Here is a 16,570-nt window from a genome sequence, read left to right as displayed (position 1 = left end):
AATGAGTCTATTTTCAAGAGGAACAAACAAGAACATTTTTTGAATTCTTTACAAAGAGTTAAGTAAATTTTAGTGAAGAGGGGTCAGAGCTGTCGAGCAGTGAAATAGGGGAAAGCTTAAAGAATAAACTATACTAATTTGCTAAACCAAAAATTCTGAAAATTTTATGGTAATAAGATACATGAGTATAGTTTTGGGGAAAATTAACAGAAATTAATTTAGAGCTTTGTAACTCCAGATAAGAATAATTTAGTGACTATAACTCGACCAAACAACTTTAAATTTAAATATAAGTGGATAGTGAAATTATGTATAATGCTATTTAAGCATGTTATATAAATAAAGGATGTGGGATGGAGAGGAGGAGGAGGGCAATAAAATGTATGAATGAATTGTGTATAAATGGTCATATGCCTGATTATAATCGGTAAATGTTAAATTGAATGGTAAATACGTATTGGTACTGAAGGAGCTATTGCGATATTGAAAAGTAAATGATCAAATGTTTAAGAAATTTAGTCATGATATATATATGTGTGATAATAATGATGTATGGATGATTATATTATTGAGTTGCATTGATTAATTCAGTTTAGGTGATGGAAATGTCAAGAACATTTGTCTTTGATATGTGATGATCATGTAATGCCATGAAAATTTGTTTAATTGTGTGGTTTAAAATGTATCTATATTTTGTTATATAACTTATTTTGTAATCTATTTGAGAAATGATAAAAAAATTAATTCGGTTACTATGTGAGGTAAATTATGATTTGTGAAGCATATCTATATTCGGTAATAATGGATAAAATACATTTATGTCATGGGTCAATGGTTAAACACTTGGGTTAGTATAAAGTGCATATTTAGTAAGGTTTGTTGGAAAAGAAATAACAGGTTTTGGTTTATATCGAATAGAGAAAATTTGTACTATCTTTGTGGCTAATTTTGTTAGCTATATGAGAGATGAATGGTTAATGTATGTATGTGACAATTAGCTTACCAGATAGTGAACTATTGATATACTACAATAGTTAAAATGGAAAATTTGACGATATGAGAATATGTAATGATACAGATCAATTCAGGTACTCAGGACGAATTCAACAAGTAAGTGAAAATTTATAAATTCATACAAGGAACTGAAAGATTGTGAGTATATTTAGCCAAGTAAACCCTAATTAATGACCCAAGAATAACAATTGGAAAGTTTTAATTTGGATAAAATTTTATAACTCGGATTAATATGTCTATAAGTGTATTTATTCTGGTAATGCCTCGTACCCTATTCCAGCGTTGATACGGGTAAGAGGTGTTACAATGTGACATCACCAGATTCAGCCTTAATGTTTAGGCCGGGTTTGGGGTGTTACAAGAACAGCATATCAAGTGGGCACGTCTTATTCTCTGACTTTTTCTGTACATCTTTTAGTCCACAAAACACTCAAATTTTATTTTATCCATAAAAACCTCCATATGGCTTCCAAGTGATTCCAACTCTCACTTTATCCTACAAAATACAAAATTCAATCAAAAGATGAGTTTACAAGCATATTAAATCATCAAAACACATGGGAAACTTCTAAAAATATATGCAAAATTACACTATAACATTTATCATTCCAATTTGAAAGTATTAGTTTTTATGCATAATTAAAATAAAAAATAATCATGTCTTATTTTCTTTCCGCTCATCTACGTTCAAAATTTATTTTAATTTACTTTTTTGCTTCCTCTTTTCATCCTTCTACCTTTCAATCCAACGGTCATACTCTTTTTAAGTTTTGACTACTCAAACCTGGCCCCAACTTACTCGATGGAAAGGAACTGAATTCCTTACTCAAATTTCCAAAGCCTTTTCTTTTGTTCTTTGATAAAAAACCATAAAACCAATTTATTTTTATAAAGAAGTATTAGATTATTGCACACGTAGATGATAAATTATATAAAAAATATATTTATTATAAAATTATAAAATAAAAAAATATTTTTTTTGTTGAAATAATAAGGTTGGAAATTTAAATATTATAGTGTCTTAAAGTAAAATTTTAAAATGTAAAATTTTATTGATTTTATATAAAAAAGATAAAAACATAAAAGCAATATCATAATAATATAACTTTGTAAAATAATAGTTTCTAATCATATTTCAATTTATTTGCTGTCCAGCTAATTCATGCCATCAACTCATTCAAAATTTTCAAATATGGTATAAATATATAGACAATAGGTTAATATATATTTTGTCCTCTGAAGTTATCTATTTGTATCTAATTGATACTTTTTTTTTGGACCTACTATATACCTGAACTTGTAATTTACCACACAGTTTGGTACCTCCGCATTAACACGATTAGTTTGTACTGGTGGCATTGATAGTCAATCCAATGATAATACATGATAAGAAAATATAAATAAAAATAAAAAAAATTTTAAAAAATATAAATTAATAAAAATATATCATTTTTTTTCTTATCAAGTTCAACGTGGAAAAATGGTTGCCCGGACCAAATGTGTTTTCTAGTAATTCTATATATTTTAATTTTTTAAGAAATATGAGTTTATTTATATTAATAATTTGACATTAATTAATATATGAATATTTTTAAAAACTTGAAAACATAAATTAATAAAAAAACATAAAAAAAGTCTCTACATCTAAATTGAATTTGAATATATAGTTGTTGAAATTCAAATTTGTCTCAACAAACATATATCCAAATTTATTCTAGACCTACTTTTAGTAATTTTAGATATTTTACCTTTCTTAAAAATTAGTCCATAGGCCATAATACTAATTTCTACTTCTCATCTAATTCTAAATGAAATATGAAACTAACCCAATACTTGTTCTCAGATAATTTTTCCATTTGATTTCTCGAAACAATTTAAATTTCAAAACACCTACTTTCACGGGAAAATTTTGGAGTGTTACATAATTATTGGGTTGATAAAGATCAATCACATAGCTGAATAGCAGTGATTTATGGGAAGGAATCTTTATGGATCAAATTCTAGTTTTCGTCTTTACAATAAAATTAAATTTGAGACATGACGTAAATATTTTATTATTATTAATAACATCTTTAACAAAAAATTATTAGTTGACTGATGTGAATCTTTTAAAGGAAACACAAAACCAAATGAAGAGGCCTTGCTTATTTTTTTAAAATAATAAATTAGTGGAAAATAACTATTTTGATGACTATAATTTTAATTCTTGATTTTTGGATTTCGTTTTTTTTAATTCTACATATCTAACTAATCAAAATATTTTGGAATTTTTTAGGTATTAGTCATTATACTATGCGTAAGTTACAAATATAATCTCTATATTTTAATTTAATCAATTTTAACCTCTATACTTTTTGAATTTTAAAATTTCAATCTAGATCCAAACTGTAGCAGTTAAGTCTGTTAGGTCAAATGTTGTTATTACTTGTACACGCTATGCAACTTGTGAATTTAGTTTGTATTTTCTAATTTGATCAGTTTGTCCCAAAACTTTTCAAAATTTAAAAATTTAAACCTGACTCAAACAATAACCATTAAATCCATTGACTAAAATAATAAGCTGATATATCATTATAAGTGTAGTAATATATTCACATCGTAAAATTTTGAAAATAATTTAATTTAATTTAATGAAGTTAATGACTACTTATTGAATTACTACTGAAGTTTTAAAATTCAAAAAATATAAAACTAAAAATATTAAATTAGTATAAAAACTAAATCTACAATTTGCGATTAATAATAGATTTTGACCAATTTTAATGGTAAACATTAATAATAAAAAGAGGATCAAATTATACTAAATATTATACTAAATTAAAGGGCATTGAAGTAAATCCCAAACGGAGTATTGTATAGAAATGAAAATCATAATTTGATATTTCTTACCTTTTGAAAATTATTTATTTATTTGTTGATGTGTTAATAATTATGTGTTGCGCAAACATAGAAGCAATGGGGTCAGTGAGGTTGGAAAAGGTCAAGCACGTGTTGATGAGTTTTGCACTCATTCAACCCCAAAGGAGATTAAACTGGCTACCAATGCCGCCGGTGGAGACTAGTTTTGTTAGGTCAATGGTGATTGGTTTGTTTTGTAGTTTAAGCAAAAGAGAATTTTTAGGGCTAATTTCACCAATTACCTAAAAACGACAATCCTATTTTTTAATTGGAAGTTAAACTTGAAAACATTCTAATTGAGTTTTTAAAGTATTGATACCATATCATATAGGTCATTCCATCAACCTAATCATCTGCTTAGTCATTAAATACCTTATTGGATACTTTAATTTTAAATGTTTTATACTAAATCCAAGTTGGCATTTAATACTTATGCTGATAGCTAAATTGACGGAAGAACTTGATTGATATAATACATATACTTTGAAACTCAATTAGAATGTTTGAAATTTTAGTGTCCAATGTAGAATCACATAGTTTGGAACACCAATCACACTTAACCCAATAGCTTGGAACACCAATCGCACTTAACCCAATTTTTTATCTTTTGATTTTTGCAGCTATGCTAACAGTGCACTGTGCTCTCTTGGGCATTACTTTGTTGAGTCATCTCATTATTAAACAATTTAAGATCACAAAAAGGAATAAAATTTCAGTTAAAAATTGATCCCCAAGTGAATCCCGAAATGCATAGTACTGTAAGTTGTACAATGGTGGCTTGAAGAAATAGATAAACATATGCTCAAAATATAAACTATTTGCTCTGCTGCCCATGAAGATATAAAGCAGCCTGTAATAGCCCAAATTTGCCCGGCCCATATTAAATAATAAATACAAATAAACAAATAAAAATTAAAAGTCTATTTTTAAGGTCCATTTACATCTAGCCCAATAATAACTAACCCGTTTAGCCCAAGACCCAACTACAATATGACCCAAACCGTTTTAACCTAAACTACCCAAATTTAACAGACCCTAAACCCAACTTTCTAAACCCAGATCTCCCAGGCCCAAAACTCAGCCCAAATCAGTGGAGCACCCTAGAGGCTTCTAGGGTTTTCGCCAGCACCGCAGCCACCGAGGCCACCCTCCGCGCGTGCCAAGCCACTCCCCACGCATGCAGCGCCTCCACACCACGTTGGCCTCCGTACCACCAGCTAGACTCCTCTGCACCTGCACACAAGCAGACAAACAAAAAACAAGTAGAAAACGGCAGCAAAGAAAAAAGAAAAAGGATATTGGTTGTATTTTGGATTTTTTTTATCTTCGAATATAAAGCCATTTTCCAAATTTTGTAAACATTACACACACTATCCATATACAGAAAGAATCAAGAAGCAATAGAAGAGTTTTTGAAAGGTGATCTTTCAAGTTTCCTTTTCCTTTTTTTTTCGATTCATGTTTCTTTCCTTTTTCTTATCAAATATATAGATGTATAAGGAGACGTAAAATAAAAGGGAAATTACCTTTTTGCGGCACCGTTGGATCTTCGCTCCCTCCGTCGCCGTCGGTGTCTGGACGGAGATTAATCGGTGTTTTGGAGGCTAAGTTTTAAGTAGAGAGTGGCTAAGGTATGTAGGACTAGCAGAAATGGCTTAAATCCTGGGTTTTTTTGGGGCTTTATGCGTACTGTGAAATGACGCCGTTTGGAGTCTGATCAGTGGCTCCAAAACGGCGCCGTATCGGGCCATACCCGATGACCCGGTCCAACTACGGCTAGATCCGCGTGTTTGGTAGGAGGAGGGGTAATTGCGCGCCGAGTCCTTCTTGTTTCGCGTGGTATTTCAATTCAATACCCTCTTCATTTTCATTTCCTTTTTTAAATTTAACCTTTTATTTTATTTTTGTTTCAATTTGATCCGCATAAAACGCTGTGTTTTGGAAGGGAAGGAATATTTCCTACTCAGCCCCCCATATAATTCGCGCATTGCGATATAGTCCCCCGTTTTGTTTTAATTACATTAATTGCTTGTTAATTTAGATCTATTGTGATTTAACCCTTTTTTTATTGGTTTTTTATATTAATTTACTAATTATTTTATTACTAATATTAGTATATACGTATGTTATTTACATTATTATTATTTTTTCTTTATATATATTATTTATCTAAATAAGTATATATATCTTTATGTATTTTGATAATATTCATTTTAAAAATTATTGAGCTACTATTATTTTATGACATATTTGTCTTTGATTGTATTTTATTTATTTCAAATTTTGACACATATATAGCACTTATTTTAAACCTCTTAATACATAATTTCCCTTCTTTCACGATTGCTTAATGTTGTTTATTAAGAAACTTGTCACATTCTGTTTAATTTGCTTGTTACCTCTATAAGATTGTCTTTTTAATTCATTCTACTTGCTAATGTGGATGTTAGTATTTGCATAATATAGGATATAAGAATTGTTGCTCTTATGTGTATGATATTATTTATTCGCGTATATTGAATCTTTGTTATGTATTGGCGTATGCTTTAGTGTAAAATTGTTATTTCGCATGGTACATTATTATGCAATCGTTTTTTTTTAAATTCACAAATGTCAAAGCTATTTCATACAAAAGCCTTTCAAAATAGCACATATACTCGATATTTGGAATCCCCGAGAGAATCGAGCCCTAATGTATTGGGTTCTATTTTTCCTCGTTGAATCTAAATAATCGAATGTTTTCTTTAATCAAAATATAAAACTCACTCTCAGGAATTCGATAAGTCGTATCCTAATGTATTGGATGTGATACGTCGTTTTCGCGAAATGAGTATTTTAAAAAATAATAAGGGCAATATTCAATGCTCGGAACTTTGAGAAACCGTGCCCTAACGTATTGGGTTTCAATTTTTCATCGGACTTAAAGCAATTGAATATACTTTTTAAATCTCACCACGCAAGTTTTGGAAATCAAAAGACAAACTTATTACTCTAAGATAAGGAGGTCTTTGGTATTCGCATCGATTTATCCATGCATCTTTTATGAAATTAATAAAAAGGGGAAGAATCGTATTTTAAAAGCTTTTCAGAGTTTCAAAACTAAGACATAAAATGATCAATTAGGTACCAATTTTTGGGCATTACGAGGGTGCTAACCCTTCCTCGTGCGTAACCGACTCCCGAACCTGTTTTTTCAAAATTCACAGACCTAAAATTATTTTCTTGGTGATCCGATCACACCTTAATAAAAAGATCAGTGGCGACTCCCTTTTTTTTATTTTCAAAGTCGATTCCCCTTTTTTCTTCAAATTTAAAGTGGTTTCAACAACTTGGCGACTCCACTGGGACACCATTTAGAGAGTCAAGCCGTAAAATTGATTGTCTTTTATCTTATTCTCAAAAATTAAACATTTGATTTGAAAAAGTACGATCCTCTTTGCATTTGTTTGTATGATTACTGTGAATTAAGTTTTAATATCTTTGTATCATATTGTATAAAGGCTATTCTGGTCTTACCCCTTAAAGTGGGAGTGAGAAGCTATTCTTTTGTGAGGTTTTCACCTCCGTGCAGGATAGTGGATCGCTTCCGGGATACATCCGTACCTATGTCTTCGTGAGATTTTTATCTCCGTGCAGCCATAGGGAAATGTATTCCCCTGAGCCGAACTCGGTCCGTATGAGCCTATAATGGGTGAGGATCGAGGAATCTGCTGGTTCAGGTACCTCGACTTTAGAACCAAGCTGCATGTAGAAAAACCTCGGAGCCCATCCTTGATCGTACTGTGGAAACCCTAGCGATTGCGCCGATAGGTGTTTGATCTTTTTTACTTACTTAAAGTTGCGTTCTTTTTTTTTGTTGCACTAACTTATGTTTTTTTTTGTTTGCATGTCATTTCATATACAAAAGAGTGTCGATTCAGGTTCGATTACTAAATTAGAAAGCTTGGCATGGAGAACGAATTTCTTGATAAAGTAGAGGACAATGCTGCTGTCCATGTGTGGTCAGAGAAAACACAATTAGAGAAAGGAGATAGTCTAGCCGAGGGGTATACGTCAGAGTTATGGGACTACACCCGTATCAGTGTGATGCAAAATAGCCTTCAAGAATTAAAGGTAATATGGGACCATTGGAATGACGAAACTAAGCATTTGTTTAACTCAAGTTATGGAGATTTGCCGTATCTACTCGACATTAAGGTAGATGTACATTTGTTCCGGGCTATCGCTCAGTTTTGGAACCCCGCGTATGATTGTTGTACCTTTGGAGGGGTTGATTTGGTGCCCACTATAGAAGAATATACAGCTTTGCTACGTTGTCCAAAGATCCAAGTTGATAAAATCTACTCTAGAGCCGTTAATGTTCCAACCTTTATAAAGAAGTTGATGAACATCACTGGAATGAATGAGCAGTGGGTCACGACACGGATCAAGCTGAAGGGGGAAAGTAACTGTATCCCTTGGAAAAGCCTGTAGGAGTTGATTTTGGGGCACCCTAATGCGAGGAAAAGGGTTGATACCTTTGCTCTAAGCATTTATGGGCTAGTAATTTTCCCTAAGGCACTAGGGCACGCAGATGAGGCAACCTCAGATCTCTTTGACCGACTTGATAAGAGGGTTACACCTGTTCCGGCAATTTTGGCAGAAACCTTCAGGTCATTGAATGTATTCGAAGGGCAGGGGAAGACAGATTCATTGGGTGTGTGCAGCTTCTACTTGCATGGTTCCACAGTCATTTTTGGAAAATTGATAAGGTTTCGTATCAAGTTTTTTCTGAAAATTATTCGCCGTTAAAAGAGATACCAGCTACACCAAAGAGAGATGACATCTCGGAAGAGAAATGGCTGGTCATTCTTCAAAATCTTCATGAGGAGGACATCGAATGGAGAGCCCCATGGTTACTTTCGGATGAAATCTTGTACCGATGTGGTAACTTTGATTGGGTCCCGTTACTTGGAATCTGGGGAGCGGTTGGTTATGCTCCATTAATGGTGCTAAGACAGTACAGGTCAACGTAGTTTATACCTGTAACCCAAGGCTTAGCTGAGTCAAATTCTCATATAAAGACAATGGATATAAAAAGAAGATTCGAGAGATAACCAGTGCATGAGACCAAACTCGACGGATGAAGAGATTAGCCGTAGGCCCGACGATGACTCTTGAATATAATGACTTGTGGGTCAGAAGAATCAATGATAACATCCCAAGGCCAAGTCAAGGAGATAGTCAGTCACTAGAAGAACATTTGCAGGTTGTTCCCTCCGAACTGGAAATTATGAAGCACGATTCTGAGAAGAGGAATGTAGAGCTTGAAAAGAAGATCGAGCAGTTGGAAGAAGAAAAGATGCACTTAGGATTAGATGTGGATGTTCAAAAGTTAGAGATAGAGAAATTAAGAAAAGGAAAGAATAAGGCTGAGGAAGACTTGGATAGTTTGAAGACAGACTACAAGAAGTTGAGGTTATCAATAAGAATTGTTGGGCTAGGAAAAACTCCAGAGTAATGGCGCCAAGAGATTCGGGAAGAAAAGATCAAGCCTGATGGATGGGAAAAGAAATTCCGAGAGGTTCAGACGCAAAATGGAGCTTTAGAAAGGAGTTTGTCAGAAAGCCAAAAGGAAAAGTGCGAATTAAAAGATAGAGTGGTTGAGTTGGAAAGATCTCTTCATCAATAACGAAGTCGAAATTCTACGATGGAATTAAGGGCGAGCTTTGGAAAATTGAAGAAATGAAAGGAATAATATAATAGTTGGAATCGACATTGCGAAGTTGTGATATCCGGACTGAGTACTTGGAAACCAATGAAAGTCGTCAGAATGAGCAACTTTACCATCTTCAGAATCAAGTTAAAAATAGAGATCGTATCATGGGAGAAGCCGTGGTTCAGATCCAGGAGGTAGCTGATCACCTGCAGACTTTGGCAGTACAAGCCGATGCACTGAGCATAAAGTATGAGCTGGAATCAACTCGAGGATAGGAATTAGCTTCATTACTTATGAAAATTAAAGTTCTGAGCATTAGGGCAAGAGCATATATGTAACCTGTTTTATGTAAAGAATTTGTTTTCTAGTGAAAGTTTTCTAAATGAAATTGAATCAGAATCGACACCATTACATTACATCATATGCATTAAGGCCCATTGAAAGAACCTAATTGATTAATCATTACAGTTAATCTGGAAACCAACAAAAACTCGTCACCCAAACACCGCTACGGTATCCGCGCAAAATAAAAAATTATGGATCAACGATTGGAAAAGTTGGAGCACCTTCAAAAGGAAATGCAAGATCAGTTACAGATGCAAATGAAGGAACAATTGGAAAAAATTCAACAGGACATGATAAAAAAGATGCTGGAGTCTCAAAAGGACATGATGACTGAGCTAACGCAATTATTAAAAGGATTAAATAAGGGGAAAGGCCATATAATCAATGATGAAGAAGAAGACAAGACTGGACTCACCTATCCTCTAGGCTTTACGCCTCCGCATGCGCAGGTTCAGACTGAGGTGCAGCCGCGTAGGTCCGCTATTTCAATAAGGCCTCAACGGTTTCAAGCCGATATTCCAATACCAATGAACTCCCAAGCTGGATCAGGTTCTAACCCTGGTGAAAACCCAGTTAATCTTGCTGTCCCGGACTTCAATGAAGTAGCCGAGAAAGATAAAGAAAAGGAAGAATTACCAAAATTGTTTGAGGAGAATGGAAATGGATTGAGGAGAATTTTAAGGCAATAGAAAACATTGAAAGTTATTATGGAATAGATGCAAAAGATCTGAGTCTGGTTCCGGATTTGGTACTTCCTTAAAAGTTTAAGATGTCGAAATTTGAGAAATATAGCGAGACCAGTTACCCTGAAGCCCATATTACAATGTTCTGTAAGAGGATGACTGGTACATTAACAATGATCAGTTGTTAATACATTGTTTTCAGGATAGCTTCATTGGGGCGGCGTCTAAGTGGTATAACCAGTTGAGCCGGGCCAAAATCAGCACTTGGAGGGATTTGGCGCAGGCTTTTATGAGACAGTACAGTCATGTATCTGAAATAATGCCTGACAGGATTACTTTTCAGAACTTGGAAAAGAAATCAAACAAAAGTTTTAGACAGTATGCACAGAGGTGGAGAGAGATTGCAGTTCAAGTTCAGCCACCACTCTTGGAAAAAGAAATGACGATGCTTTTCATCAACACATTGAAGGCGCCGTTTATCATGCACATGTTAGGAAGTGCCTTGAAGAGTTTCGTGGATATAATCATGAATGGCGAAATGATTGGACATGCTATTAAAAGTGGAAAAATAGATGGTGGGGAGAATAGTCGAAGATCAGCTTCAAAGAAAAGAGAAGGTGAAGTAAACAATGTGAACACATACAGTAAATCAATTACAGTGAATCAACCAGGGAAGATGGTTGCTAATCAACAAGGCTCATCGAAACCAGAATCGGGAATGAGGAAAAATACTGAGAAGCCCCAGTTCACTCCCATTCTAATGACATATAAAGAGCTGTATCAGAAGTTATTTATGCCCATGTTATTGCTCCTCATTACTTGAATCCTCTACAATCCCCGTATCCAAAATGTTTTGACACGAACGCACAATGTGACTACCATGCAGGGATTTCAGGACAGTCAATAGAAAATTATACCGCTTTCAAGAAGGTCGTAGAAGGACTTATAAAATTGGGTGTTGTCAAATTTGATGACTCACCCAGCACAGAAGGTCCATTGCCCAATCATGATGATAAGGGAGTGAATATGTTGAGCGAAGGTACGGGGGAAGAAGTCAAGACTGACATCGCTGAAGTAAGAACTCCATTGAAGCGGGTATGGAAAGAGATGGCAAAAAGAGGGTTAGTTATTTCAGATTTGGAGGAACGGTATAAGATGGGAAATTATTGTGAATTCCACCATAAAACAGGGCACGAGATCCAAGAATGTGAAGAATTCAGGGATTGGTTCAAAGCATGATGGATAACAAGGAGATGAGGTTCTATGAAGATGCGGAAGAAAGGAGGAGCATATGCGCGACAGAGTCGGGAACGGGGACCCCAAAAATAAATCATCCTGTAGTCATTGTCTCACGACCTAAGAGTAACGAGGCTAGGGCTCAGGTAACACCAAAAATTGTAATCACACCGTCAAGTTTCGTATATAAGGATGACAAAATGGTCCCGTGGAATTACGGATGAAATGTGACAATCCCAGGGAAAGAAGTTGAGGGCAACATGGTAAAAGAATACCAGGAAATGGGTTCTTATACATGTAATGGGAAGCGTTATGACTCTCGGGCAGAATTGCCAAGAGAAAAGACTCCGGTGGTGGAACAGAGGAAAGGGAAGGCGGTGGAATTTGAGCCATTGGTTAATGAACCAATAAAAGAAGAAGAAGTGAAGGAGTTTTTGAAGTTTTTGAAACACAGTGAATACAGTGTTGTGGAGCAACTGCACAAACAATCGGCCCGCATTTCTGTGTTAGCTTTGCTCCTAAGTTCAAAAGTACATCGAAATGCGCTGATGAAAGTACTAAACGAAACATATGTGGCCGAGGACATCTCAGTCAATAAATTAGATCGCTTGGTCAACATATAAGTGCTGATAATTTTATCTTTTTCAATGATGATGAAATACCGTCTAGAGCTAGGGGTTCTACTACAGTTCTACACATTACTACCTGTTGTCAGGGGGACACATTACCAGGGGTTTTGATCGATAATTGATCCGCATTGAACGTATTGCCTTTGTCCACCCTTAATCGATTACCTGTGGACAGTTCACATATGAAACCTTGCCAGAATATAGTAAGGGCATTTGATGGAACAGAAAGAAGGGTTATAGGAAGAATTGAAATACCATTAAGAATTGGCCCAATTACTTATGAGGTGGACTTTTTAGTAATGGATATTAAGCCTTCCTACAATTGTTTATTGGGGAGATCGTGGATACACTCGGCAGGGGCAGTACCTTTATCGTTACATCAGAAGGTGAAGCTAATATCAGAGGGTCGTTTGGTAACAATAAGTGCGGAGGAGGATATTATCGCGATGGTAACGGGTGATGCACCTTATGTAGAGACCAATGATGAGGCAATGAAATGTTCTTTCCGATCCTTGGAATTTGTGAACGCAATGTTTATTTCTAAAGGAAATAGAATCCCAGTACCAAAGATATCCAAGACTACTGAGATGGGTCTACAGTTGATGGTAGGAAAAGGAGCTTCGCCAGAAAAAGGGTTGCGAAAGTACCTTCAAGGAAGGGCCGAAGCACCCACGCTGAAGGGAAAGTTTGATCGTTTTGGCTTAGGTTACAAGCCGGATATGAAACAAAGGAGAAAAGAAGTGGAGAAAAGGTAGGAGAGAAGAAGGGCACGTTTAAGCGGAGAGAAAGTCAAGTGGGAGCCTTTGACCTTCCCTCACATATCTAAATCTTTTGTGTCAGGTGGGTTTATTTACCCTGAGCGAGGGGTGTCCAGAAGGGAAGGCATTGAAGAAATGTTGGAAAGAGTTCATATCAATGCTATAGAGACAGTTGAAAGAAGGTCCTTGTTGGAGATTGGCCCTTACGAACCTGGGAGTGAGCTAAACAATTAGACCGCGGAAGAAATACCTGTAGTCTTTAGAGCTTATTCAGAGTAATGTTAAAAACATTATTGTTGTTTTTAGCCTAAGAATGATAAGAAATCCTTTGTGAAGTAGGCTTAAGTCTGAATATCTTTATCCTAATAAAATACATCTTTGCATTCATTTCGAGCAATTATTCTTTTATTCTTTCCAAGCGAGTAAATATATTCCATTTGATTAATTGTCTTCCAAATATTTTTTTCATTTATAACCTAGTCGTGCAAATAATTATTCATAAATTTATACTTTGTATATTCTTTGGTGTATCCCCATAGGTCCTCAGATATCAATGACATGAGTGATGTTGTTTCAAACACGGAGTCTCTTTTTGAGCAAGACATGTGTTTGGAAGGATCTCATGACTTTGAAAATGATGAAGACTGTGGTGTATCTCCGAACTTGTTGAGAATGGTGGAGCAAGATGATAAACAAATCCTACCTCATAAGGAATCATTAGAAATTGTGAGCCTAGAGGAAGGAAAATAGGTGAAAATCGGAACTGATATCACCGCAAAGACAAAGTATGACCTCATTGAATTACTCTGAAAGTTTAAAGATGTTTTCGCATGGTCCTACCAGGATATTCCAGGGCTAAATACTAGCATTGTGGTACATCGTTTACCTATAAAAGAGGATTGCAAACCAGTTCAGCAGAAGCTCAGAAGAATGAGACCTGATATTGTGTTGAATATAAAAGAGGAGGTCAAAAAGTAGTTCGATGTTGGGTTGTTACAGGAGGTTAAGTACTCAGAATGGGTAGCAAACATCATCCCTATTCCCAAAAAGGAGGGAAAGGTACGAAAGTGCGTGGATTATAGGGACCTAAATAAGGCTAGTCCAAAAGACAATTTTCTTCTGTCGTACATTGACACTTTGGTAGATAACACAGCTGGCTACTCATTATTTTCTTTCATGGATGACTTTTCTGGATATAATCAAATAAAAATGCATCCTGAGGACATGAGGAAAACCACATTCATTACCCTATGGGGAACATTTTGTTACAAAGTAATGCCCTTTGGATTGAAGAATGTAGGAGCAACGTACCAAAGGGCAATGGTCACCCTGTTTCATGACATGATGTACAAATAAATTGAGATCTATGTTGATGATATGATTGCAAAATCTAGAACTGAAGAGGATCATCTCCGAGTCTTGAGAAAATTATTCTTAAGATTGAGAAAATTTCAGCTCAAGCTCAACCCAGCAAAATGCATATTTGGAGCCAGATTAGGAAAGTTGTTAGGCTTCATAGTCAGTAGGAAGGGGATTGAGATTGACCCAGATAAAGTTAAAGCAATACGAGATCTGCCTCCTCCAAGCACCCAGAAGGAGGTCCGAGGGTTCCTAGGAAGGTTGAACTACATTGCTCGGTTCATTTCACAATTGACTGAGAAATGCGATCTAGTATTTCGTCTTCTGAAGAAACATAACCCGGGAGAATGGGATGAGGAATGTCAGAAAGCTTTTGACAAGATAAAACAATATTTGGCTAATGCTCCAATACTATCACTGCCTAGTCCAGATAAGCCTTTGATATTGTATCTGACGGTGTTTGACAATTCCATGGGATGCGTTTTGGGCCAACATGACGAAATAGGAAAGAAAGAAAGAGCAATATACTATCTCAGCAAGAAATTCACTGATTGTGAAATGAGGTACTCGTCTATTGAAAAGTTGTGTTGTGCTTTAATTTGGACAACCCGAAGACTAAGACAATACATGTTGTATCATACGACTTGGCTGATTTCAAAGTTAGATCCTTTAAAGTACATGATGGAATCAACTGCTTTAAATGGGAGAATGGCTAGATGGAAAATTCTGCTCTCTGAATTTGACATAGTATATGTAAGTCAGAAGGCTATGAAAGGAAGTACAATAGCTGATTTTCTAGCCAATAGAGCCTTGGAAGACTATGAGCCTTTGAACTTTGATTTTCCAAATGAGGACTTATTGTATGTGGCAAACACTGAAGAAAACCCTCGAATAGACCACATCTGGAAGTTAAGGCTTCAAATGCTATAGGTAATGGAATTGGGGCAGTCTTGGTATCCCCAAGTGGAGATCATTATCCTGTAGCTACCAAGTTGGACTTCGATTGCACAAATAACATGGCAGAATATGAAGCATGTATTATGGGTATTCGTGTGGCCATTGAACGTAAAATCAAAATGCTTAAAGTGTATGGAGATTCTGCATTAGTGATATACCAACTCAAAGGAGAATGGGAAACCAGAGATCCTAAGTTGATCAGTTATAAAAAACTGGTTCTTGAATTGATTGACGAGTTTGATGACATCACTTTCTATTATCTCCCACGAGAGGAAAACAAGATGGCTGACGCACTGGCTACTCTAGCCTCAATGATTAAGGTGAACAAGTTAGAAATCATGAAGCCTATTCAGATGAGCATATACGAAGTTCTGGCTAATTGCTACAGTATTAAAGAAGAGGGAAAAGATGATCACCCTTGGTATCAAAGTATACTACAGTATGTGAAGAATCAAAAATACCCTGATCAAGCGACAGAAAACAACAAGAGAACGCTAAGAAGAATAGCCATTGAGTATGTCTTAGATGGGGAAGTGTTGTACAAAAAAGGGAAATATCAAGTGCTGTTAAGATGTGTAGATGCCATGGAGGCTAGGAAGATCCTGGAGGAAGTCCATAAGGGCATTTACGGGAGCCATGCAAATGGTTTTACAATGGCCAGACAGATCATGAGATTTGTATACTATTTGTCTACTATTGAAGGGGACTGCATTAGCTATGCCAAGAAGTGTCATAAATGTTAGATTTATGGAGATAAGATACATGTACCTCCCTCACCTCTGCACGCTATGATTGCTCTGTGGTCGTTCTCCATGTTGGGCATGGATGTTATTGGGCTGATATCACCAAAGGCTTCGAATGGGCATCGTTTCATCTTTTTGGTCATTGATTACTTTACCAAATGGGTGGAAGCTGCTTCATATGCAAATGTCACGAAATCGGCGGTTAGTAAATTCTTGAAAAAGGAGATCATTTGTCGATATGGAATGCCTG

At 35.4% G+C, this 16,570-nt stretch overlaps 1 protein-coding gene across 1 annotated transcript; it reads left to right on the top strand.

Annotated features, from left to right (window-relative positions):
* The first annotated feature begins 15,660 nt into the window (after positions 1–15,660).
* On the top strand, positions 15,661–16,320 carry LOC107921626 (uncharacterized). The gene has a single exon (XM_016851457.1). It carries the CDS (start codon positions 15,661–15,663, stop codon positions 16,318–16,320), a length of 660 nt encoding a protein of 219 aa, XP_016706946.1.
* Positions 16,321–16,570: the final 250 nt, after the last annotated feature.

The sequence above is a fragment of the Gossypium hirsutum genome, chromosome D01 (genome assembly GCF_007990345.1).
Source record: "Gossypium hirsutum isolate 1008001.06 chromosome D01, Gossypium_hirsutum_v2.1, whole genome shotgun sequence".
Taxonomy (NCBI): domain Eukaryota; kingdom Viridiplantae; phylum Streptophyta; class Magnoliopsida; order Malvales; family Malvaceae; genus Gossypium; species Gossypium hirsutum.
The sequence above is the reverse complement of the archived record's forward strand: the minus strand, read 5'-3'. Positions and strand labels throughout refer to the sequence as shown.